General features: G+C 32.5%; 4 protein-coding genes across 7 annotated transcripts; 3 read left to right on the top strand and 1 right to left on the bottom strand.

Moving 5' to 3' along the window:
* Positions 1-329: 329 nt before the first annotated feature.
* On the top strand, positions 330-10,033 carry LOC122517936 (uncharacterized protein KIAA0930 homolog). 2 transcript variants are annotated; one of them, XM_043636566.1, is made up of 9 exons: positions 330-1,082; positions 2,405-2,724; positions 2,869-3,132; positions 3,253-3,352; positions 3,746-4,051; positions 7,568-7,717; positions 8,400-9,159; positions 9,554-9,818; positions 9,988-10,033. In XM_043636566.1, the coding sequence occupies exons 1-7, from the start codon at positions 962-964 to the stop codon at positions 8,438-8,440; spliced, it is 1,302 nt and encodes a 433-aa protein (XP_043492501.1). In that variant the 5' UTR covers positions 330-961; the 3' UTR covers positions 8,441-9,159; positions 9,554-9,818; positions 9,988-10,033. The 2 variants fall into 2 exon arrangements, with proteins under 2 accessions (XP_043492501.1, XP_043492500.1); XM_043636565.1 differs by lacking the exons at positions 7,568-7,717; positions 8,400-9,159; positions 9,554-9,818; positions 9,988-10,033 and adding an exon at positions 5,183-5,560 and having other exon boundaries at positions 330-622; positions 800-1,082.
* On the top strand, positions 10,004-10,446 carry LOC122517937 (balbiani ring protein 3-like). The gene is made up of 2 exons (XM_043636567.1): positions 10,004-10,197; positions 10,325-10,446. The coding sequence occupies exons 1-2, from the start codon at positions 10,004-10,006 to the stop codon at positions 10,377-10,379; spliced, it is 249 nt and encodes an 82-aa protein (XP_043492502.1). The 3' UTR covers positions 10,380-10,446.
* A 65-nt stretch (positions 10,447-10,511) lies between these two features.
* On the bottom strand, positions 10,512-13,350 carry LOC122517935 (arylsulfatase J). The gene is made up of 8 exons (XM_043636564.1): positions 12,833-13,350; positions 12,577-12,750; positions 12,280-12,492; positions 11,935-12,184; positions 11,672-11,851; positions 11,334-11,603; positions 10,793-11,066; positions 10,512-10,702 (listed from the first exon to the last, which is right to left on the bottom strand). The coding sequence occupies exons 1-8, from the start codon at positions 12,962-12,964 to the stop codon at positions 10,534-10,536; spliced, it is 1,662 nt and encodes a 553-aa protein (XP_043492499.1). The 5' UTR covers positions 12,965-13,350; the 3' UTR covers positions 10,512-10,533.
* Positions 13,351-13,556: 206 nt separating this feature from the next.
* Positions 13,557-18,218, top strand: LOC122517934. 3 transcript variants are annotated; one of them, XM_043636560.1, is made up of 7 exons: positions 13,557-14,265; positions 14,538-14,742; positions 15,569-15,853; positions 15,980-16,544; positions 16,634-16,958; positions 17,203-17,569; positions 17,665-18,218. In XM_043636560.1, exons 3-7 carry the CDS (start codon positions 15,758-15,760, stop codon positions 18,202-18,204), a joined length of 1,893 nt encoding a protein of 630 aa, XP_043492495.1. In that variant the 5' UTR covers positions 13,557-14,265; positions 14,538-14,742; positions 15,569-15,757; the 3' UTR covers positions 18,205-18,218. The 3 variants fall into 3 exon arrangements, with proteins under 3 accessions (XP_043492495.1, XP_043492498.1, XP_043492497.1); XM_043636563.1 differs by lacking the exon at positions 14,538-14,742; XM_043636562.1 differs by lacking the exons at positions 13,557-14,265; positions 14,538-14,742 and having other exon boundaries at positions 15,097-15,853.
* Positions 18,219-23,911: the final 5,693 nt, after the last annotated feature.

Here is a 23,911-nt window from a genome sequence, read left to right as displayed (position 1 = left end):
TAAAACGATTATACGAATAGAAATATATAAATGAAAATCCAACAAAAAAAAAAACAAATTTCTATACGAATTTTCACAGTTACCAAAAAGAAGAAAATAAAATAAAATAAAATAAACGAAAAAAACAAACATAAAATTGTACGTAAAAGTGTATTTTATTTGGAATATTGTATTTTTGTGTATTGTATTTTAATTGTGTATTTAATATTGTGTATTGTATTTTTTTATTGAAAAATTAGCCTCGAGGAATGATAAATCTTATAGAGTACGATTAGAATCGTTCAAAATTTCGCGCCGAAAATTCGCGAAAGGAGAACATCGAAAACGCAGACGCGAGATTATCGACGACCGGCGTCGTTCGAGTGTTGGCCGTAATACTTCGCTCATTAAATTCTCGCTCAACGTAGAAGTTGTCTCGCTGTTTGTATTTTGTTGTTTCTACGATCCGATTTTAATGCTCTGCCAATGAGAAATATCACTGACAAAATGTTAACGATTAATCGCGTGAAGTAATCAAATTCAAATTAAAGAAAAAAATAAAAGAAAGAAAAGAAACGACGCGGAAAATAAAAAAAAAATAAAAAAAATATGAAAACGTTTGCTATGACAAACTGAAAGATAGGTATGCAAGTTGAATAGTGTTTTTGTTACAAAGAAAGGAAAGGAAAGACGACGATTGGTCGAACGACTGATGCTCGACGAATCCTGTCGTTCGTTTTCCCCTAGACGAATATACGTGCAAATATAAAGAGAAAGAGAGAGAGAGAGAGAGATCGCAAAGAGTCATCGTTGTTGACAGGTAATAGGAGGGGAACATCGATGCAGTGAAGAAGTTCGTGACACGACGAGAAGGACTAGAAAGATAGCAAGGAAGACTACTTCTAGTAAGAATATAAGGATCGAGAATAAGAAAAAACGACGAAGACGACGGAATACCAGGAAGAAGAGAACGTAGAAGGCCATGGCGAGTTTGGCGGGCAGCTCGTCATCCGGCCTTGCAAGACCGCCGACTATGCTGGAACAACTCCTCGAGGAAATCAATTTCCAAAGGACCAAAGAACTTCGGCAAATGCTCAAAGACGGTTGGTTTATTGTCTACATTGATATTTTAATATTTATATATTTATTTATATACCTGGTTACATGTACGTATATTCATACATATATACATATGTATATAAATATATATTTGTATGTGTACAAGTATATAAATATTTATGTAAATGAATATTTGTAAAAGTATAGATATATGTATAGTTGTGTGTGTGAATATGTCTACGAGTACGGAAATATATATTTCTATATAATATAATATGTATATGTGTATAGATATATAAATATATAGTTTCATATACGTAGGTGATTTAAAAAGTCGTCTTCCCAATATAGAAACAAAGCTCCAAATATTATAAATGGGTTGACAAGTTTTAAACCTAAACAGAAAATTTATCGTCGAATTGCGTAACCGAATGAAAATTTAGTTTAAAAATAAAGTAACAATTGTTTGTTAACATTTAGAATTCTTCGACTCATCGTAGTGCGCGTAACTAACACATTTATAAATCCAAGTACGAGCTTCCTCTAATTTTCTTTAATTAACTTGTCCCTGATAAATGCTCTTATTCATTCGTCATTACGTGTCGCCATTTTTTTTACGTTCCTGACTTAATAAAAATAAAATAAAATACGATTTATCACGGAAGACAAATTTCCAAAAGGTGTTCACGATTAGTCGCGAATTTCCAGGAAAGTAACGAAACAATCATTTAATTCGGCACAATCGTGAGCCGGCTTGATAGATCGTTGCTTTTAATCTAATCAGAATTTACAATCATAATAATCGTGACTAATTCGCGTGCGTTATTCTACAAGGTAACTTTATTTATTTAATAAAAATGAAATAATAAAAGTATTTATTTCGTTAAAGGTCCCAACTTGTCAACCCTCTATCTATATGTAGAATTTTGAGAATTAATATTACACGATATATTTAACCCCTTTTTTTTCTTTTTTTTTATATAAAATATGAGAAAATCGATTGCATTCTACTTTTGTTTCTCCCTCATAAAATTCATACAAGACGTCTCTAACTACTATTCTTTACGAGAAAAGGGGAGAACAAGAAGAGCCCTTTAAAGGCTCACATGGCACGTGTACTTTAACGATGCATAGAGAGAAACACGCTAATCCCTCTTATCGATCGTTCCTTCAATGTTATCCTCCTATTCCCTTGTTCTATACCTTTGCTAAATCCCTTTAAAAAAAAGAAAAAAAAGGAAAAAGAGGATCTTAGGAAATATTTGAAAATCCATTTGTAAATTTGAACGATATACGTGTAATACTATTTCATATGAACATTAATAATTCTCCCTTTGTCGGATTTTATTTCTTTCTTTTTATATAGATTCTGGTTTCGTCGTATTACAAGGTATGACCTATTGGACCGATCTCTTCGTTCGTCATTTTCTATTCCAAGCAGAGCACACGATAGACGGTGACGATTTGCTATTCTTCGTACGTAAGAAACACGTTAAAACATCGTCCAGATATTTACCAAAGTTCGAAACCGCGGTAGACGTTTATCGCAAGGACAGCAAAAAACTGCCTATCGGTGATCCCGATATCGATTGGGAAGAAACCGTGTACCTGAATCTAGTCGTGCATCAATTCGATTATACTCTAACTTTAGCAATATGCACAAGAACGAGTCCAAAGGAATTGCAAGTAAGAGTTCGAAGATATACCAATATTTATTTAACCCTTTTCACTGCTATACAAACGCATATATCGATTATTGTTTTGAGTCTTACTACATGAAAATTATATAAGAAAGAAAAAATCATTATTTTGATTTTTCATTTATTTAAGGTATTACGAAGACACTCGCAAAAAGTTTACGCAAGTCCGAGTCGTCGGCGAATGGACGCTAAAGGTGAACTCGAGGAAATGACCTATCCGCACATTTGTTTCATGGTTGACAATTTCGACGAAGTCTTCTGTGATATTCTAGTCAGAGATGGTGAAATGGTATGCGTTGAATTGGTTGCTTCCGATAGGCAAGGTGCCGTTCAGGGTGTCATATTTTTGGGTTCGATCAGATACGATGCCTTGAAAAAAGTTTACGACGCTAGGGTAATCAATGATTGATATATAATATATATATTATAATTATTAACGAAATATATATTTATTAGATGAAATTTGTTAATGCAATTTTGTATAATATTATTATCTACGAACGATCAATTTCAGTCGAGTCTCAGCACAAAAATGGCCCAGCGTATGACGTTCGGTTTATTCTCAGGCGCAACTTCCCAACGAATAGAATTTGTTCGCATGAAGGGACCACGTGGTACGTAAATTAACGAGTAGAATATTGTTCGTTTATAATACACGTCATTTGCATACTGTTATTAACGTGTCAAGTGGCGTGAAAATGATCGATAACCGAGACTTGATTTTACGATCAACAATTAATATGTTTTCAAAATATTCATTATTAATGAGCATGTTGTTTTCGATTGCAACAGGAATAATATAAATCTACGATGTTATTGCGTTAAAATCAATTCTTCCGTTTAAGATAGAAAATTTGTCAATTAAAAAAAAGAAACTAAGGCAAGTTTTATAAATAAAACTTCATTTTCGTTCGTTATATTGTTATAATTGAGATCATAATGAAATAATGAAATGAAGGAGAAATTAGAAAAGATAAAACGTGTGACAAAGATAGAACGATTCGTAGGAAAAGGACACGCCGAGATGGCAGTGACAAAACCTAAAGGATCAGGAGCCGAGACACCAACTTCCGAGCCAGGATATTGCGCAACCGATGCTTTATGGGATGCGGATTGGGATGACGCTGAAGAAATCTTCATGTATCGTCATCAACGTAGGCTATCCGATCCGAGTGCAAATCTAAACAATTTTGTTCGTGGTGGTTGGAGAACTAAACCTGACACCGCTGCTACCAAAGCTAGATCGGAGAACGAAGGATTGGATTCTATGGCAAATGGCCTAAGCGAGATCGAGGCTGGCGACGTTCGAGACGGTAATTAATTATGCTAATTGTCCTTTTTATTTTTTTTTTTTTTCGAATATTTTTCTTTTTCTTTCCTCCTATTTAACTGTCTATCTTTGCGTATCTATGATATTACTTTCGCGTTTGAATTTTATTCCAATAAAAATCACGATGATATTATTAATCTCTTCAAGAACACTGATTCATACGTGCACATATCGATTTAATAATTAAAATTATTCTAAAACATCGTATTTGTAATTTTCTTTTCTGTTTCATTGAATTGTTGAATGGAAAGTAATCAAATTGACAAGTCAAATCAATTTTTGTTTCACTTAAACGAACAATTCTAAAAGATCTTGAAGAGGTTAATTCGCATGCATGAGTTTTGTTTGTTATTTTATTGAAACCGGGATTAGATCACTATTAGAAAATAGATTGAACCTAATAGAATTTTGACCGAATGAAGCATGAATTCTTTTGTATTATTACCTTGCCAGATTCCTGATAGAATCTCTGTATCTATCATGTATATAATAGTATAATAGATTTATATTTATCGAGAATAATATAAATCGATTGATCTCGTAAATGGTTCAGAGATTCTTCGTAGCACCTTTAGAAATTGCTTTCTGTCCACCTCTGTTTGTCCCAACCGGCCTGATTCCCAAGCATTTTTTTAACGCTCGTATCGAGTCGTTATCAATCGAGCTCCATCAATGTTTGGAATCCACCATGACGATAAATACGATAAGTAGTAAAAATATTCATTAAAAAATATAATAACAGAAAAAAAAGGAACTTAGTAAAAGAAAAGAAAAAAAAAAGAAAACCAGGAGAGGAAAGATGATCAAGGATTATGAAAGAGAAAGGCTATGCCACCACCAACACCATCTCGCTCATGAACGTGTGGGACGTGTGTGTAAATGAAAATAAAATATAAAAAAAAAATATTTAAAAAAAGCAACAACAACAACAACAACGACGACGACAACAAAAGAAATAAAAATAAAAAAAACAAAAAGATAAGAGAAAAAAATATGCGTGCTGTGCAGTGTGCGGTTTGAGAGTGGGTGGTTGGGGGTTTAGTGTGCGAGTGGGTGTTATGTAATATTTGGCATAAATAGGCCCATGTATGCCGTGTGACTGTTTCCTTTGTAGCCGATGGCGAGGAATGCGTCTGGGGTGGGTGCGGGGGCTCGCCAGGAGTTCGCCGAAGTTCTCGATCCCGTAGTCACCGGCGTAGATCACCGTTGCGGATTCCGGCACGTCAGCAAAGGCAGCAGCAGCAGCGTGCTGCACAAAAGCAACGAAATTCGCGCGAACGTAAGCCTTCCGATAAGGAGAAGAATTCGCCTAATCGCAAAGAAACCGACAACTATCGCGAACAACACGGTGAGCGGGGGGCTTGTTCTCGTTCGGTTCAATAAGCGCGTTTTGAAAATTCGATTGTCGTGTCTCGTCCGTTCTTTAGTAAATATTTTCTTTTCTTTTTTTGTCTTTTTCTCTATTTTTCAGCCATTCTATCTTCTATCTCTCTTCTTCGTTTATTATTTGAATTTCTTTAGTTCGGTTTTTATTCGAAGATGTGCGACCATTAGAAAAAAAAAACGGACGAGACGTGTCCGATCACAGTCGTACGATTATTTCTCTCTTTCTCTCTCTATCTTTTTTTATTTCTTTTTTTCTTTTTTGGTATTCTTTTATTTAATTATCTTTCTATCTCTTTGTCTCCTATTTTTCTATCTCTATCTCTATCTCTATCTCTACCTCTCTATCCGTTTGAATAACCCGCGCTTATCCGGGGCGATATTGGTACACGGGAAAGAAGAATTACCCTTAACTTACAACAAAGATGATAACAATAAGAAAAGACGACCGTATAGTACCGGTCAACGTGGACACGACAAATTCAATGGTTTGGACACCGAGGAGGAACGTCGCAGGCTCAGCGATGATGAACTCTTACGAGTTAGACGAGTTCAAGGTCGTCGAAGGTTAAGATCAGCCGGATCAGATCACGAGGATTATTCGGCAAGAAACAGGAACAACGAATTCGATTCTTCCAATTCGAGCAATAACGAGGACAACCGACGAGGACCGAGACAACGGTGTCAACAACACGAGGATTAACAGGAGGAGGACGAGGACGACGACGACGATACTGGAAAAGACAAAAATGCTAACGCACGCGGAGCCAACCCGCACAACAAGCAGAGTGCTACTCTACCCAGAAGACGAAGAAGACGAGCCCTTTCCGGAAGTTTTGCTGGCAATCCTCTACCCCCACACCGCGTCACACCCGACGGCACGGCCATCTACTACTGGTGCGAGCTCCCACGCCGCCCCGGCTCACAGGGTAAATTCTTCTTCCACCCCTAACCTAGCCCTAATTGTTTTTTACTTTTTTTTTTTCAACCCCTTAAATCCAATACCATCTTATTCCGATCATATCATCTAAGGAACACCTACATGATTCTCTATCTATATCTATTTCGATCGGTCATACTATTCTTCTTCTTCCTTATTATTATTATTATTCTTTCTCGTTTTACATACCTTTGATTGCGAGTAATTTCGTTTTGTACGATTTCGTTTTCTGCAATACGAACAGATGACAAGCGTATTCGTACTAGTAAATATAGTACGGATTAACTTGTCTCATTTTTATTTATGTTAACATTTGATATTATTTATATACGAATAAATAATTGCGCTATATGAAAAGTCTCTTCGATATACGAGTGATTTTAATTATGAACACACTTTTTTTTTCGCATAATCGAGGTTCCATTGGTATTTGTGTATTCTTTTCATTTGTATATTTTATTTGATCTTTACTCTACTCTTCTCTTCCGCTTCCTTATCATCATCGTACGTGGCTTGTTGCATAAAAAATAAACAAAGGGAAAATTGGGGTCGATCGATGATCAGACCGTGAACTTCAAATGCGTCTCCTATCTCGTGATTGACGTGAAATGATGTTGGTGATGGAATCCTTCGATTAACTCCAACGCGATGTCGTTGAGATATAGTCTATTTATCCAAACGAATAATTATTATCATTTTATAATTGAGCGTTTATATAATCGTTATTTCTTATCCCCATTTATCTTTTTCTCTTATTCTCTCTCTCTCTCTCTCTTTATTTCTTTTATTTTTTTTTTTATATCTATCTGTCTCATGCCATATATGATGAAGCCTCATTTTTATTCTCGTACACTCGTATACTTTCTTATCGTATCAACCAACCAACCAACCAACGAACTAACCACACCACCACCACTACCACTACTCACGTCCTTATAATCCTTTCCTACGATTCAAATAATTGCGAACAAAAATTATAAATAACGAAAGATGTCAAAAAGTAATATACCTAACACGCATATTCATACGCGACAAACATCAAATCGATTGACTCATCGACACAACCAACTCTTACTCGTAAAAAGAAATATTAATATATAAACAAGATGAAATATATTATTATTATTATTTATAGGAATATCTAAGAATGACAAGTATTTTTTTCTTTGACAATAGAATTGGACGATGGGGCGTATAATCCTCTTTGGACGATGCGAGGATTCACTCAGACCTTTCATTTTTGGAAGGAAACTAGACGAGCCCAATCCGTGCCTCTCAATGCGTTTCTCACTTACATCACCTTACCCTGGTGGAGCATAGCTAAAGGTATTTGTTAATTATTATTATTTATTATCGTTCGTCACCTTTTTGAAGTTATACTTCTTTTGGCGCGTTGGGGAAAACGTAATGGGGAGTGATTTTGTTCCGAGCGACACGAAAAATCGACACCATGAAGTTTGTCGATATTTCCGATGCGCGGTAAAACAATTTCAAGTATACGGCATGAAGTTGTCTTCTCTTCTTCTTCCCCCCATTTTTTCTCAAGCGGGTCACCCATCCAAATACTAATCGTACTCAGCGCTGCTTTACTTAAATAATTGAACGGGAATTAGTGCTATCACAGCGCCATGACAGTTGACGCGTGAAGTAATTCGATATATCTCTCTTATATTTAATGTGGACTGATATCTATATTTTCATATTTTCTTTTTTATTCTTTCTTATATATAATAATAATTATTTATTTCTTTAAATTATTTTTTTCTTTGAAGTTTTTTTTGAAGTTATTGAGGTTATGTTCGTTTTGGTACGGCAAAGAAGTATAACTTCTTACGTGCGTACATAAGTACACACACCAGTTTTTTTTGTTTTTTTTATAAGATTCTCATTGGATTGTATCTGATTTCGGCACAATTATTTTCATACAATATAAATCGGAAAAGCAATAATTTGTTGATAATTTCATTCGTTCTTGGCTTACTCTAGTTTATTCTTCTTTTTTTTTTAGATATACTGGATCATCGAGAAGGGCCCATTTTAACATTTTAAATATATACATATATAAATTAAAAAAAAAAACAAAAAAAAATGCAAATATACGGGAAAAAATGCAACGTTTTTTTTCTCCGTTCCCGACGAGTATTGAGATTTTTTTTTTACTTTTTACGTGTCTCGACGAAATCGACATTCCTCGATAAAAAAAAATAACTCGATAAGATGTATAAATTATTAAGTAATAAACTAATTACAATTTACAATCTTTCTTTATTTCTTTCTCATTATTATTACGTCTCGTATCTCGAATTCGTAAATGTTTATAAGAAAACGACGATGGAAAGGATAAGGTTTGATAATATAAGCATCGAATCCCAATATGAACTTTCCTTGTATCGCGAAATCGTTGTTTTTAATAAGAAAAATATTAGGCATAGCGGAATGGAAGGAAAAAAGGAAATGTTCGCAAGATAAAGTATGATGATATCATTTTTTCCTCAGTTATCATCCAGAATTTTAACTTACGATAATGATTCGACTAAACCGCAAACTGGTTTCAAAAAATCTTATAAATAGACAAGGAAACGTATTTCAAATTTTATAAAGCAAGTAGTTCTCCGAAGTATTTCAGTCCTTCGTATTCCGTGCACGAAACAAAATGATCATGTGCAAAATAAATCTATGCTTATTGCTTATAATCAATCTTATTTATATCATCGATGGGAAATGTGAAATGGAGGTATACAAGAATGAATTTGAAGAAACAGATGTAGGTAAGCAAGATATAATTGAAAATATTTATCCGATAATAACAAACAATTAATATTATAATTATAAATTACAATAATCCTTCCATATACGCGAATAATTTTGATTCCTCTAATACATTAAATGGAAATCGTGTAAATGAAACCGTGACAAGCCATTTAAAAAGAAACAAAAAATCTTTTCCACGTATTTAAATATATATTTATATGATTAGTATAATAAACTACAATGAATAATTCCTACAGAATTTATGTTTTTTGTATAACACATCGTGGCAACGTATGATCTCTGGTAGCTCAAACGCGTTAAAGTGAATTCGCGTAAATGGAAGACTTATTTAAAAAAAAAAAGAGAACAAAAAAAGAAATAAATAAAAAAAAAACACACTTATCACGATAGGATGCAACATCATGAAAGGAAATTTATCTGAGTCAAGGAAACAGGTGAAATGTATGCCGAGAACGACACTAATGAAATTGTACCTGAATAACGAATATACTTATTATCCTAAAATGATATCATTAAAAAGATGTCAAGGTTCTTGTAGTCTTTCTTGTTTACCTGTAAAGGCCCAAAAAAAATCTATTACCCTCCAACGTTCTCATATCAATTCTTCTATTGTATCCTGCGTTACTATCGAGGTCGAGGAACACACGCATTGCAAGTAAGTTTTCTTTTTTTTGGTAATTATATTTTTCGTACATTTTTCATTTTTATTCGTATAAAAACGTGATAACATTTTCGTATCGCCTTTAATTCATATCACTCCGAGTATTTTGGAATAAAATCCACGATAAAACATTGCACTAATTAACCACAAAACTTCCTGTAAGATGTGGCTGCGACGTTATGGAGGAACATTGCAACAAGAAACAAAAATACAATAAGAGAGCTTGTAGCTGCGAATGCAAAAATTACGACGAAGAATCTGAATGTAGGAAAAAATCTAATATGATTTGGGATCCGAACAATTGCAAATGTATGTGCAATAAAAGTGAAGAGACGTGTTCGAGCGGTCTTATGTGGGTTCGTGAACAATGCGCGTAAGTATTTTATCATCTTTTTTTTTCTTCTTCTTTTCTTTTCTTATTATAAAAATACGAAACCCGAACATCGAAATAATAATCCCTGTTTTCTTATTTATTTCATTTTGTTATGTTCTGTTTTTAGTTGCGCCAAAGTCATAATGAATGAAGATATCGACAATAACGAAATAGAAACTTAAATATAATCAAATATATAATATAAATGCTATATAATAAAATATATAATAAAAATGCTAATTACTTATATCTCGTACTTTAAATAATCAAATTAGTAAAACAAATAAAAAACAGGAAAATAAATGAAAAAGAGATAGAAAAAGAAAGTCTTATTTGTCATGCAGCGGCAGTGGTCAATATATCGACATAATCTCCAAAATTGGTCCAAGTGTGATCCCATAATTCAGGATTAGCGTTATGGTCCCATTGCGCATTGCCAGGTGAAATAGCCGTGGCATTAAATTTCTTTATTTCTTCCTGTAATTTCTTTAATATCGTGGGTAACCTGTAAACGTATCCGCGTGGTAAATGAAAGAATAATAAAATATTACAAAAAAAATAATAAACAATTGATTTATATTAAATTTCTACTCACTCGTTTGCAAGATTATTATCCTCGCAAGGATCCTGTTGAATGTTGAAAAGACATGGCGCTTTTAAAGGTTGGCATAAGGGTAAAGAATCATTTTTAGGTGGACACTTGATAAGAGAAATTTCACGAATTTCATGAATTTGTTCTGGTGTAAGTGAGAAACCTGAACTAGTTAATGCACGACCCGACATACTACCGATTACTGCACCAACGTTGTACACCCACTCTCTTCCAGATGGTCCATACCATCCATCCCACGCACCATTGTAAGTTGAACCTTGCAAATGAACGACCTTCCTTACGATTTCATTTTAAGTGTTACCATCTTATTTTTCTCGTAATTGAATAAACGATTATAACAATGTATAGACCAAACAAATGTTTAACAGCTACATTTGATATATTTGCATTTTATCTTAATTCATCATTTTATTTTCTAACTGATTTTGAATTTTGTTTATTTTATATTTAAATAGGAATAGTTTTATTTATATTGTATACGAAACATCTGTTTGTCTATAAAGTCCACTTTTCACAATTTTACCTTGCATTAATTTCCAATCATCAACTGTGATCGCCGATACTCCAAAAATGTCATCGATATTATGTAAAATAGTTCTACGCGGTGATTCCTTGTCATCCCGCAATGCTTCCCATAAATCAATGCCATCTAAATTCGTTAGATTCGAGGGATCGCTACCAGCAATCGATAAAAGTGTTGGTAACCAATCGGTTATATGAAACATTTGTGAGCTTACACGACCAGGACGAGTTAATTTAGGTGTCCATAACAAACCGGTACCTCTGACACCTCCTAACAATACAATAAACATTTTAAACACTGTTTTAATAAAACTAATAACAAAATGAACATACAACAACCTTCCCAAAGTGTATTTTTAACGCCTCTCAGTGGCCAGTTCGAAGCTGCATTCATATTAAATCCAGATGCTGGACCCCCATTGTCGGTAGAAAAAATAATCACGCTGTTTTTCAATAAATCTGTTTTTTGTAAAGCTTTAACAACATGTCCTACAGACTGATCGAGCTTACTTAACATACCTGGTAGACAAAATAATTGATAATAATTAAATTCGATCTATTCCAGTAATATAATAAAACATTTATTTGATAACTTTGAATACCAGCGAATCGTCTACGATTGTAGTTGGTAATCGAGGAATACTTGGCTACTTCGAAGTCAGGTGCTGCTAAAGGATTGTAAGGATTCCCGGAATGAACAGCAGCATGAGCTAAATATAAAAACAATGGTTGACTGGAATTGTGATTCTCGATCAGTTTGACGGCCTCTTGCGTGAATATGTCAGTTGAGTATTGACCATGTAAATCCCACGCTACATTCATATCACGTCTCATGTCTAGACCCCAATATGGCTACGAACAGCACAATGAATATATTATTCTCCCGTTAATTTAATCCGACCGTATACACGTTGTATTATACTTTATGAAGATAACATTTATCACACCTCCTCGACGGCAGTATGATCGAAGTAATCGTGATGACCAGACCAGAATCCAACGTGACTTTTAAAACCACGATAAATTGGTGTAAATTCTTTCTTGTAAAATCCTAAATGCCATTTTCCGACAATGTGTGTACTGTAACCAAGATCTTGAAGATATTGCGGCAAGATTTTTTCATTTAAAGGAAGCCCTCTTGGTTCGGCTCCTTTAAGAACCTAAACATATATATATATCAAATATATGTTTACAAACAAAAATATATATATATCGAACGAAGAATAAATCAAGTAAATATTTACACCATGTTGCATTCCAATGTGAATCGGATATTTTCCAGTCATCAAAGCACTTCTAGACGGCGTACAAATCGGAGTAACGTAATATTTATTTAATAACAATCCCGAATAAGCGAGTGCGTCGATGTTAGGTGTCGGTATTTGTCCGGAGCCATGAAATCCAACATCGTTCCATCCCTTAACGAGAACGAAATTATAGAAAATCATTTGAAGAAATGACAAAAATACGATTAGAAAATAAATCGATGGTTAGGCTCACCAAATCATCGGCTAAAATAAAAATGATATTTGGCCGATTGGTAGAAGTCACTTCTTTCAAAAGACTCGTACTGGCAACGAGGAAAACGAATGAGTAACACTGTGCAATTTCCATTAGACGAGTCATCTTCATTGACGTCAACTCACTCCGAAGACTTGCTTGTCGTATAAAAAATGCTAAGAACCGGTTCTTAACTGAAAGAGTATGTGATTTTCAGGGGCTCCTGGTTTAGTTTGAGAGGAACACGAACAAAACACCGGCCTTCGGATCGAGCGCCAATTCTAAACTGTCTTCTTCAGGCAAGCTTCTTTCGGCGTGTGAACATATCAAACTCTCCCACCTCTTCAACTTACTCTTACTGTTACTAATACTATTATTAGGTTATTATTATTACTACTATCAGTACTATTATCACTACTCTGACTGCTACTGCTAACAAAGACTAGTACTGTTACTGTTACTATTACTATTACAATATGTTTACTATTACTACTAATATTACTAGATTTGCTAACCAGAAATATTACGACTAATATTACTATTCCGTTACATCTTTATTTTTTGTAATGAAGAGTACTTAGAATATTTTCCTGAATTTTTGTTAATTTACATTCGTATATATATATATATATGAATATAGTATACTTTTGATTTAAAAAAAAGTCTATTTGACTTATTCCTTTTTTATTATTTCGAAGAAATAAAAATCGAATTATCGATTGAAATTATCTTTTTATTATCCGCAACGTTTATTAGCAAACTAATTAAAATATAATTTAAATTGATAGCATAAATAGATAGGGTAATCAATTTCATAGCAGGATAATAGTCTAGTCATTTATTTTAATTTCCACTTTAATAAGAATAGTCCATTTCCCATTGTAAAAGGTTGAGCGTAATCTTTCACAAGGCCTCTTTGTGTTCAATTAAATCTTACAAATGATTTAAAGGACTGGCTACTTTAACATCCGAGTCAAACATACTCATAAACTTTAATAATAGTAATAATCAAATTATTATAAATGTATACGTAATGTAAAAATCAAAATTTCAGGAACAAGTGTAATTACGATTAACAGTTAGACAATTTTTTTTTTTATTCCGTAATAGAGTATTACATTATCTCTTCATCATAATGGATAGTAGCGTAAAAGCTAACGTAAATGCGTTTAGAACCTGATCGTTATCTTTTACGCGATCGAAATTGTATATGAAAAAAAAAAAAAAAGAAAAAAAAAAAGAAAAGAAAAAAAGAAAACAAGGGCTAAGAAAAAAAAAAAAGAAATAGCACAATTTTGTAGTCAACGCAAAAAGATCATTTGGTCGTCGTAGTTCGTGTAGTAAATTGTACGTCACATCACTTTTATACCAAACGTCGTTCACCAGCATCGTCCCTTTAATTTTTCGAAATGGTTCGTGATATTTATCAACAAGTAAGTCGATGATAAAATTACTAAACATTTTTTTGTATTATTTCCATTTAAAATAGTTTGCGTCGTGACTCAAAACCGAAAGCAGAATTTCTAATTCGTTGCGTACAAAATTTGGACGAAAATATTCTTACAAATAATAAATGAAAATATGTTACATATATTGTTCATTTTTACACCGATTTCATATTGTTAATTTTGTAATCAATCGCGTTATTTAATCGTTCATTCCGTATACGTAACGTTATACTATTTCAAAAGTATATTCTTTGCAGTGATTACAATTTTGCTCTTGTACATCGAATTAATCTCTATTATCGGTTCTTTACCTTTATTTAAAACGAAGCAACGGAAGAACCAAAGTCCAACTAACCAATAAATAAGTTATTACGAACGTCACAGGAGAAAGTAATGGGACAACGTTTGCAAACTGCAATGAAATAACTTTGCTGTGTTTATATATTAATAACATTGTCACTGGTAATATCACTTTTTTTCGATATTTATTACAAATTAATAAAAAAAAAATAAAAAAAAAAACAAGCAAATATATAAAAGAGTAAAACATATGACAGAATTTTTATCGATGTACATTTAATATTTCGAAAAATAATTTCGTCTATTGAATAGAATTTTAATCAATCGTTTCTTACCGAATGTCTAATTTCAATTCTTAACTTTCAATTCTAGCAAAAGACATTTAAAATTTTATTCTTGTGTTTAATTATGTTAAGCAATTTTGTCTTTCCTTTAACAAATAAGGGAAAATCATTCTGTTAAAACAAAAAAAAAACCAAAGAAAAGAAAGAAACGAAATGACTTTTAGAACAATTTAATAAACGTGACAGAACCTTTATTTTTTTTTTAGATAATTAACCTTGTCAAGGTTTATGACTTGTATATCAGCACCAAACGGTTTCACGTAATTTGAAGTAATAAAGAATGTCAATCGATGATGGTAGATCTCACATATATCAAACAAAAAAAAGAGAAAAGAAAAAAGAAAAAAGATAAAGGATAAAAAAGGGGGCTTGGGTTGTTCATAAAATAAAAATAAAAGTAACGCGGGAACACGACTATGTCACGGATCTTGGATCTAGACCATCATCGAGAGACTTCGAAAAAAAGATAACACGCAGCCGTAGTATTTTTCTTTACTTTATCGATCGATCCCTAAGCTTTTAATCGTGAAGCACCAACTGAAATGTCTCGACACCGTCAGACATACACGGTGCAATAATAAATTAGATGACTAAGTGAAAATGGGTAAGTAGTTTCTTGACTAACAAAAAGTGTCACTTTGTAGGGCAACCTTGTGACAATATGGACGATGAAAAAAGATCCTACGATATGTTTTTTTGTTATTTCAAACAGACGAAGTTCTAGTTACTAGTTAAAAATCGGATCTTCTCTGGTCTACTTATTTTTCCTCTCTTTGGCATATAAATACATATTTTTCATTCGATGTGAATAATAATAATAATAATCTTCGATTATGACCAATTTATTAATGCATTCTCTACTTTTGAGTGTTGCGAGTAGCATTATGCCTGGTGGAAATTCGAGCTACGATAAAGCGATCGATACAACGGTAATTTATAATATGAAATAATATTTTTATCTCTTTAACGAGAGAAAAAAAAGAAAAAAAAGAAATCAGAATAAAATTAAACAGTCGAGTCAATCTTCTCATAATTTCTATCCTTTTTACTTCCAGTTGGAAATCTTAATACCCTGCATGGTAAAAAGCAGCAATAATAAAATTCTATTAGCCGGCGAGTATTCGGATTTTTTAACGAGTCGTCGGCATTTTTTCGGCGTTACCCCGATTGCTCTGGTAGGGGAGTCGAAAAATTCGATGTTCGATCTATTGGCCTTGACACATCAATCTTTCATTATTTACAAAAAAACATTTCACGAGTTCGTACGTTTTCTTTACAAGCTACGATTCTTCGTCGTTATTACTTCATCCCAACCGATTCTTAAGTTGACGTTAAAAAGGATAAAGGATACTACATGGGCTAATAGCAATGGATGTTTTATCATGATAGATAAAAGAACTGATAAACGTGGCTGCGTTAACGCGTATTCGTATCTTTGGACAGCTTGGCAATTCGATCTTCTACGTTCGATATTTATTTGTGTCGATCCTAAGGAAGGTGTTTTAATTTACTCTTACGATCCTTACACGGCACAAGTGTCTTGGGATTGGACCGAAGCTGGACGATTTTCTGGACGTAATGGACATCCTTGGCTTTTACTTAAAAAAAAATTTGACAAAGGTAATAAACCCTTGGAGATTATTATTGGACTATCAACGTTTGATTTTATTAAACTCGTTTTATTTTGATTTATTCGAAATTCTTTTCAGAATCTACGAGTTGTCAATTTAAAAGAATCAAGAAAACCTCGGCTCTTCATGGTTACGAAGTTAAACTGTGTGGAATATACGCGCCACCGCATTTAAGCATAAATGATAATATTACAGGTATAGATCGATTTGGTGGAGACAATGGTATGATCATCAAAACAATTTTACAAAAGCTTAACGCTACTATTAATATTACCATCAAACCAATGCTGTTTGGTGGAATCGATAAGTATGGAAGAATGACCGGTTTATTGGGTGAAGTTGCCAGTGGTCTTTACGACATGGCAATGAATTCAAGAAGTTTTACAATGATGTGGCATCTCAGGTAAATATTCCTGAGATTGTAAAATTATTATCTTTTTCTTCAAATACAGGGTGGACCATAATTTCTTCAATTGTGAGAAAAATAATCAGCTACTATTTTTTGAAACATATAATCATAAGTTTTATTAAATTCTGAAAAAAAAAACAAGAAATTGTTTATAGGAATAATTTATTCGATCAAACATTTGGTCCATCTTGTATATTGTCGTAAAGAAAAAAGATATAATACTTTAATAATTTGCCAGTTACACATATCCATACGATGAATCGGGTATTTGCGCAATGTCTCAATCAAGTGAAGAAATTTCCGAGCTAAGAAAATTAATGACCCTTTTAACAACACCCTTCATGATAATCTCGATGATATTATGCGTGATAACCTTGCTGATAATTACGAAATTCGATGGATTCTTTGAAGCCTGTTTAAACATAGAACGTTTGGTAGTTTGCGTTGCTATGCTACGTTTACCTAATATCAATTCTTATAGAATTTATATTTGCATGATATTTTTACTATCCTTAACAGCCAATGCTGTTTTTCAAAGCCATTGGTATTCTTTATTGACTATGCCACAATTTTATGCAAACATTGACACCTACGATGATCTTAAGGTATCTATAAATATATTTTGTCAACATTTATTTATGAAATTTTGGAAAATTTCAATAATTTTCTGTTATTAAATGTCTGCACGTTATTCTTATAGGATTCTGGAAATGATATTTATGGGACAATAAGTTTTAGAGATATGATCGGCGAAGAATTGGATTCTCGTTACCACGAAACGTCTTACGACGATTGTAGAAACATTGTTATAAATTCTAGCAACGTTGTATGCGTTTCTTATTGTTACGACATACTGCAGAGAACGTTAAACGAGAAGAGTTTACACGCTTCGAAATATAAGATAAGAGAATTCGTATCGACCTTTATTGCCAGAGAAAATTGGCCGATCTTCGAAACGTTCAGCAGGAATTTGCAGAAGTTAGTAGAATCTGGTCTAGTTTCTTTGTGGAAAAATCAAGCTACCGAGCATTTGCATCGAGAAGAACAATTGAGAATTTTGAGCATGACTGAATTTAAAGTCCTCAAATTTCGACACCTCGACTTCAGTTTTTATATACTTATAATAGGAAACTCATGTGCTCTATTGGTTTTCGCAATGGAGTTGATAATTCATCGACATCGCGTTAAAATTAAAAGGATAATTAAAAAGAAATTAAATCGTGTTAATCGTTCGAAATAAATTAATTAAAATATTATCTCGTTCTATATAAGCTGGTTCTTCTTCTGTTTTTTTCTGGACCTTTTTTATTTATGACGTGATATACAAAAAAAAAAGCGGCAGCAGTACCTATGTCGCTAGAATTTTATTGTTAAATGTGTATCGAAAACGTGAAAGTGCAATGCATGCTGGTGAAATTATCGATTGAATTTTTTTTCTTTATTTCTTAACGAAATAATAATAATCAGCTACAATTTTATCGATTCCTTTCCGTGAAATAATTGCGATGTTATCGTTAAGCTTCGACGCAAATCTCCGAAGACTTAAAAATGTAATACTTGTTTGTAAAATTACCTATCGAATAAAATTATTTTCCGCGAAATCCCCCTCCAATTTTGATAATTTAAAAAAAAAGAGTACACTTACACAAATATTTAGGGCTGTAATTGTTAAAGAATTTTAATTCATTATAAATCATGTTTAGTTTTGAAATGCGCATGCCTTCAGAAATGCATTTATATAAATATTTAAAAATGAAGCAATATAAGACACTCAAATAAGAAGAAATCCAGGAGGGCTGATGATAAATCCAACGATGATCACCTGAAACAAGAAGCAAACTATATTAATCATAGAATCGAGTCATACAATAGCCTAACATATAAGTGGTCCAATTCACAGATGCACTTTTCATTTTAATTCCCTATTTATTTTTATCCAATCTCTATTTACCGTTTGTAAAATAAAATAAAATTTAAACGCGTGATTTTACATTAAAAAATATAATTAATTAAGAATCAAGAAAAGTACAAGTATTATAATAAGTTACTATAATAAAAATAATATCTATAAATTATTATAAAATACTTTTAAGCTACATACGTTATATACAAAAGAAAAATTGCAAATTTAATAAATACGAACACAGTGAAAAATTTAAAAGACAAAATTAAAAAAAAGAAATGACTGTAATATTTACTGAACGTTAATCAAACTTCAAAATTTAATAATACAAGAATTTTAATATTTCTGACTCTAACTAATTAAAAACTTATGCATTTTGGACGATTTTGATGGACACAAATTTAGTGTCCCAAGGAGATGGAATGGTCCATCATCTCCAATTACAATTACAAATTAATGACGAGCAAAAAATTAATATAATAAATATAAATATGACTAGAGAGCTATTCTCGAAAAGTTCGAACTTGCTGTTCGAACCCTTGAAAATAACTCAAAAGTCTATGTAGTTGCCCTCTTCAGCCACAATTAAGTGGGGGCCTCTTCGGCATTAGCCTCTTCGGCATTTAGCCTCTTCTTTCTTCATTCCCTGAAAACTGCATTGGACATTTTCTACGCGCGAGCAAGATAGGATCTTTCATACTACGTTTACAAATTAACTCGTATTTTTCTAAGATTTTAATTCTCAATTATTAAAAAATTGATTTACATTCTCTGATCATTATTACAGCTCGTGAACCATCAATGATCTTAGAGTTCATTGACATGTACACGAGCACAATTAATTGAATGTCCAAGCAGATAAATATACTCGATGACCTAATAACACGTCGCATTTTTACTATCACGTAATAAAATCGAGTTGACATAAAAATAATACTATAAATGCATTGCATTTACTTGCAATATTTCTATTCAATTTATTCTTTATACTGAATTATATCAAATATAAAAGACTAAATCGCGATAGTGCGAAGTGTTAGTTATAATACTTAAAACTAAGTATCAAATTCATCAAAGTATTTGCGAATTTGTTCGACTCTATCTCAATCAAGATAGAATCGAAATAGAAATAAATCTTTCAAATCGTTGCAAATTCCTTTGAATCTCTTGATACATAATAAAGATACAGAAGAGTCACAAAATAAATTTACAAGGCAAGTATAAGAAAATGAAATGATATAATTTTGTAACAATTCTGAATAAACCAGGAGGCGGAATTTCCACTCCGGAGTGGAAGCAAGCCTAGTGCCATTCCTGGATCCTACCTACTTAAAATTAAAGTTTTCACATTCGCTCAGAGAAATACTACCTGCCTGCCAATTACCCATGTTTAAAAAGAGCAAATATACATACATACCCACCCACTCACTCCACGATTCTCACACATACCACCAGGGTGCAAAAGCCTAAACTAGAGAGCATGCCCCGGGGCACCTCCGACACCCTAGTTCAAACGCGTGTTTTCTAAACTTATGGGAGTACGTACCAATGCTGTAATCGACTGCCAAGGCTAATGATTATTGCAAATATGACTAAATCAAAAATACTGGTACATACTAGTATATATCAGCATACTAATATAATACAAGTATTGTTAAATTTCCACAAACAAATGTGGGAACTCTACTAATCAAAACGATTCGAAAAAAAAAAATGAGAAAAATTTAATATAAATAGAAAAATACAACCATGTGTATTTTTCATATCACACCTAACTCAAGGTGTGCTATACTAAGTATTACTTTAAGTATTAAATAGTTCATTAATTAAAAACTATCACGAAACGATGTACAGTACACAACCTAATACGCACATACAGGTGTAAAGTACATCGTGCAATCACTAGCACAATGACAGCCGCCAATAGGGGAGAAAAACTTAAAACTAAACCTATACTAACCGTTTCTCACCCATACGAGTAGCACCTGGGCACACGCATAGATGAGAACGCAGAAAGTATAGGGGGGAGAAACGGGAGATTAGTACATTAGAAGCTGAAAATCCTGATCTAAAAAATATGATTAAAGACACATAAATATATAACACATAAATACATTTTTATAAAAATTCATCTAAGCGACTAAGGACTCTACAATTTATTTAATAAATAATGACTTTTAATATCTTTTAATATCTTTTAATATATTTCAAAACCTCGGACGACTCCTTTCGTTAAGTTGGCTGTTCTAATAAAAGAACTGGGCTTTGAGCCACCACTTAACTGCTAGAATCTATCCGTCGCGAATGAGTTTGTCTTCTTGCTCATTTATTTATAATATCGAAGTATCGATACATCAAAATTAATCGCGATTAGATAAACTAAGTACGAAGCAATGCATGTAAGACATTTATTACATGCTTTTCTGGACGAAAACGAGTAAATAAATACTCGATTTCACCACTACTAACCACGAACAAAACACGTAAAACAAAAGAAAGTGCATTAATTACTTGTATTATTAATTAAATGAATTTAACCGGTGAGACAAGAAAACCTATCCTGAACTAATATAAAATATACAATACAATATACAATAAAATATACAATTTTCATGAATAACTCCTAGAAAGGAATTATTCATGTGCTCGTCACTAATTTATTGGAATAATTACAACCAGTAACTCGTGCCGATTAGGACCTTTCATCCTCGACATGATTGAGCACCGGAGGGACTTTAAATTTTTTGACTCACTGCGTAAGAAGTTCTACGATGGCTCCAAAACACTCCTACTTCGTAGCAAGTATTGTGGTCTGGCGATCGAAGAGTTCCTCAATTTGGTATTAAAGAAGATCCATCGAAGATTTAACGAAGATCCATCGAAGATCCACCGAAGATCCATCGAAGAATTCATCCAACATTTTTGATAAGGTAGAAAGTCCGTCGTCATATCTGTAAAATAAAATAGAACAAAATGATAAGTTATATGTAATATGATCCAAAATCATATCAAACAAAAACGAATAAAATGTTAATAAAAATGAATACTTACAATGCATTCCAATGGGATGAAGCTCAATTGCACCATGGCGATGCACCTCGCGTGAATCTAAAACGCGGTATAAACGAAAATAAGAAACTATAGATGAGTTTCTTATCGCGAAACCGAAATTTTATTATACGGCGAACAACACTGATTCTAATTCGCGTTTGATTTTAATTTGTTTTACGCCCGATCACTGATTCTACACAACTAATTCAAAGACTGCTTTGCACACAGTCAATGCAAGTAAAAACATCTTCATTGATGCACTGACTCTAATACGCGAACAGTCTGTGCGACTGTTTAAAAATAAAAATACAACTTTTCTCGAACAAAATCTAATGCAATTACTGCTTTGGTCGCAGTTAATTTAATATGAAAAATTTCTAATACAATCGCGTAACACGAACGAATTGAAATGAACGAACGAACGTGCTTCTAATCCGTGATTTTAATTATATTCAATCGATACAACACTCCCGTATATTGCTTCGCGCACGATTGCAATCTGAAACAGAAATAAAAAACAATACTATTAATATCATTACTATTACTGAAAACAATTAAAATGTTTGTTGAATTATTAAATACAAAAATATACTCACTTTGTATCTCCATCGATGAATGCACGATGGGTCTCCTACCCTTAGGATGACGATGACGATGCACTAACACTGATTCTACAACTGCATTATATGCAGTTAATCAATTAACACTAGATTAATGGACTAACAATAAACCAATTTGACTCATATCAAATTTCTTTGCTACATATGCTACATATATATAAAATTTTAATATTATTTTTTTAAAATATATGTTGATTTTTAATACCATAATGAAATATATGTAAACATTAATTCCTCCCCTCTATCCATTTCTTCATGCAAACAATTTTTGTAAGTTTTTAAAAAATAGTAAATGAAACAATAATGAAAAAATCTAGTGTTAAACGAATTTCCAAATGAATTTAATTAATAAATTGTAACACTATTCCAACGATGATCTGAAACAAAAATAAAAACAAGATTATAATGACCATTGATATAAAAACATTATTATAATTATTGAGAAAATGTTTTATATAAAAATTGACTTACATTTATTCTTCGGTGATGAATGCACGATGGGTATCCTACCCTTAGGATGACGATGAGCACATGTTTAAACCGAATAAAAGAAACTTACGGAGTTTCCTTACCCGAAAAAACGAAACTTTTACATACGGCGTACAACACTGACTTTACTTTCCGATTCTTTTTATTTTATTTTTACGGTGCAACACACGAGTACCTCATTGCCTACGCGCTCGATTGCAATGATGTTCTGAAACAGAAAAAAAAAGAACAATTAATATCATCTTCGCAATAAAAAACCATTGAAATTATCATAGAAATGTTTGATAGGAAAATATACTTACTCTTAGTCTTCATTGATGACTGCAGGATGGGTATCCTACCCTTAGGATGACGATGAAAAAAATAAAATTAAATAAAACTCTGAAAAGCTGAAACATACTAAAAATTATATTACATACAATTAAACATTACAAATTTCCTGAAATCATTCCTGAAGGCATTTCACACTTTCAAAGATATTTTATCATAAAGAATCAATATCAATTCAAGCAATATTATTGCCTTAATCTCACTACTTGTATAATATTAAATACAAAGTATGTAATCTTATTCAAAATATTAATTGAAAATTTTTTAAGGTATATATATAACTCAATAAAGAGTAACCTAAAACATAAAACGTTCTTATACTATTCTGTCTAATAAAAAACTTATTAAAGTATTTAATGTTATAATGTAGAAGTATTTAACGTTAGAAAACGTTAGAAATAAAATCAATAAATAGTTTAATACGTCACGTTCGTTAGAACATTACTCGATGAAGGACGGAAGGGGAATGAGATCTCTCTGCGTATATCTCGTAGAGGTGACGAATGCTCGGTGCTTGGCTGTTTACATTTTCTTTTTGGCTGTCTTTCTTTTGT

The sequence above is a fragment of the Polistes fuscatus genome, unplaced genomic scaffold (genome assembly GCF_010416935.1).
Source record: "Polistes fuscatus isolate 324 unplaced genomic scaffold, CU_Pfus_HIC Scaffold22, whole genome shotgun sequence".
NCBI classification, from domain to species: domain Eukaryota; kingdom Metazoa; phylum Arthropoda; class Insecta; order Hymenoptera; family Vespidae; genus Polistes; species Polistes fuscatus.
Note: the sequence above shows the minus strand (reverse complement) of the source record. Positions and strands in the feature narration are given on the sequence as shown.

Excerpts from the sequence above, each read along its gene's own strand:
- LOC122517936 (XM_043636565.1), top strand. The coding sequence starts at position 962 with ATGGCGAGTTTGGCGGGCAGCTCGTCATCCGGCCTTGCAAGACCGCCG. Across the intron at positions 3,133-3,252 it reads AAAAAGTTTACGACGCTAGG|TCGAGTCTCAGCACAAAAAT; the intron begins GTAATCAATGAT and ends GATCAATTTCAG. Across the intron at positions 3,353-3,745 it reads TCGCATGAAGGGACCACGTG|GAAAAGGACACGCCGAGATG; the intron begins GTACGTAAATTA and ends AACGATTCGTAG.
- LOC122517937 (XM_043636567.1), top strand. The coding sequence starts at position 10,004 with ATGGAGGAACATTGCAACAAGAAACAAAAATACAATAAGAGAGCTTGT. Across the intron at positions 10,198-10,324 it reads TGGGTTCGTGAACAATGCGC|TTGCGCCAAAGTCATAATGA; the intron begins GTAAGTATTTTA and ends TTCTGTTTTTAG.
- LOC122517935 (XM_043636564.1), bottom strand. The coding sequence starts at position 12,964 with ATGAAGATGACTCGTCTAATGGAAATTGCACAGTGTTACTCATTCGTT. Across the intron at positions 12,185-12,279 it reads ATCATACTGCCGTCGAGGAG|CCATATTGGGGTCTAGACAT; the intron begins GTGTGATAAATG and ends TGCTGTTCGTAG. Across the intron at positions 10,703-10,792 it reads GATAATAATCTTGCAAACGA|GTTACCCACGATATTAAAGA; the intron begins GTGAGTAGAAAT and ends ATACGTTTACAG.
- LOC122517934 (XM_043636563.1), top strand. The coding sequence starts at position 15,758 with ATGACCAATTTATTAATGCATTCTCTACTTTTGAGTGTTGCGAGTAGC. Across the intron at positions 15,854-15,979 it reads ATAAAGCGATCGATACAACG|TTGGAAATCTTAATACCCTG; the intron begins GTAATTTATAAT and ends TTTTACTTCCAG. Across the intron at positions 16,545-16,633 it reads TAAAAAAAAATTTGACAAAG|AATCTACGAGTTGTCAATTT; the intron begins GTAATAAACCCT and ends AATTCTTTTCAG.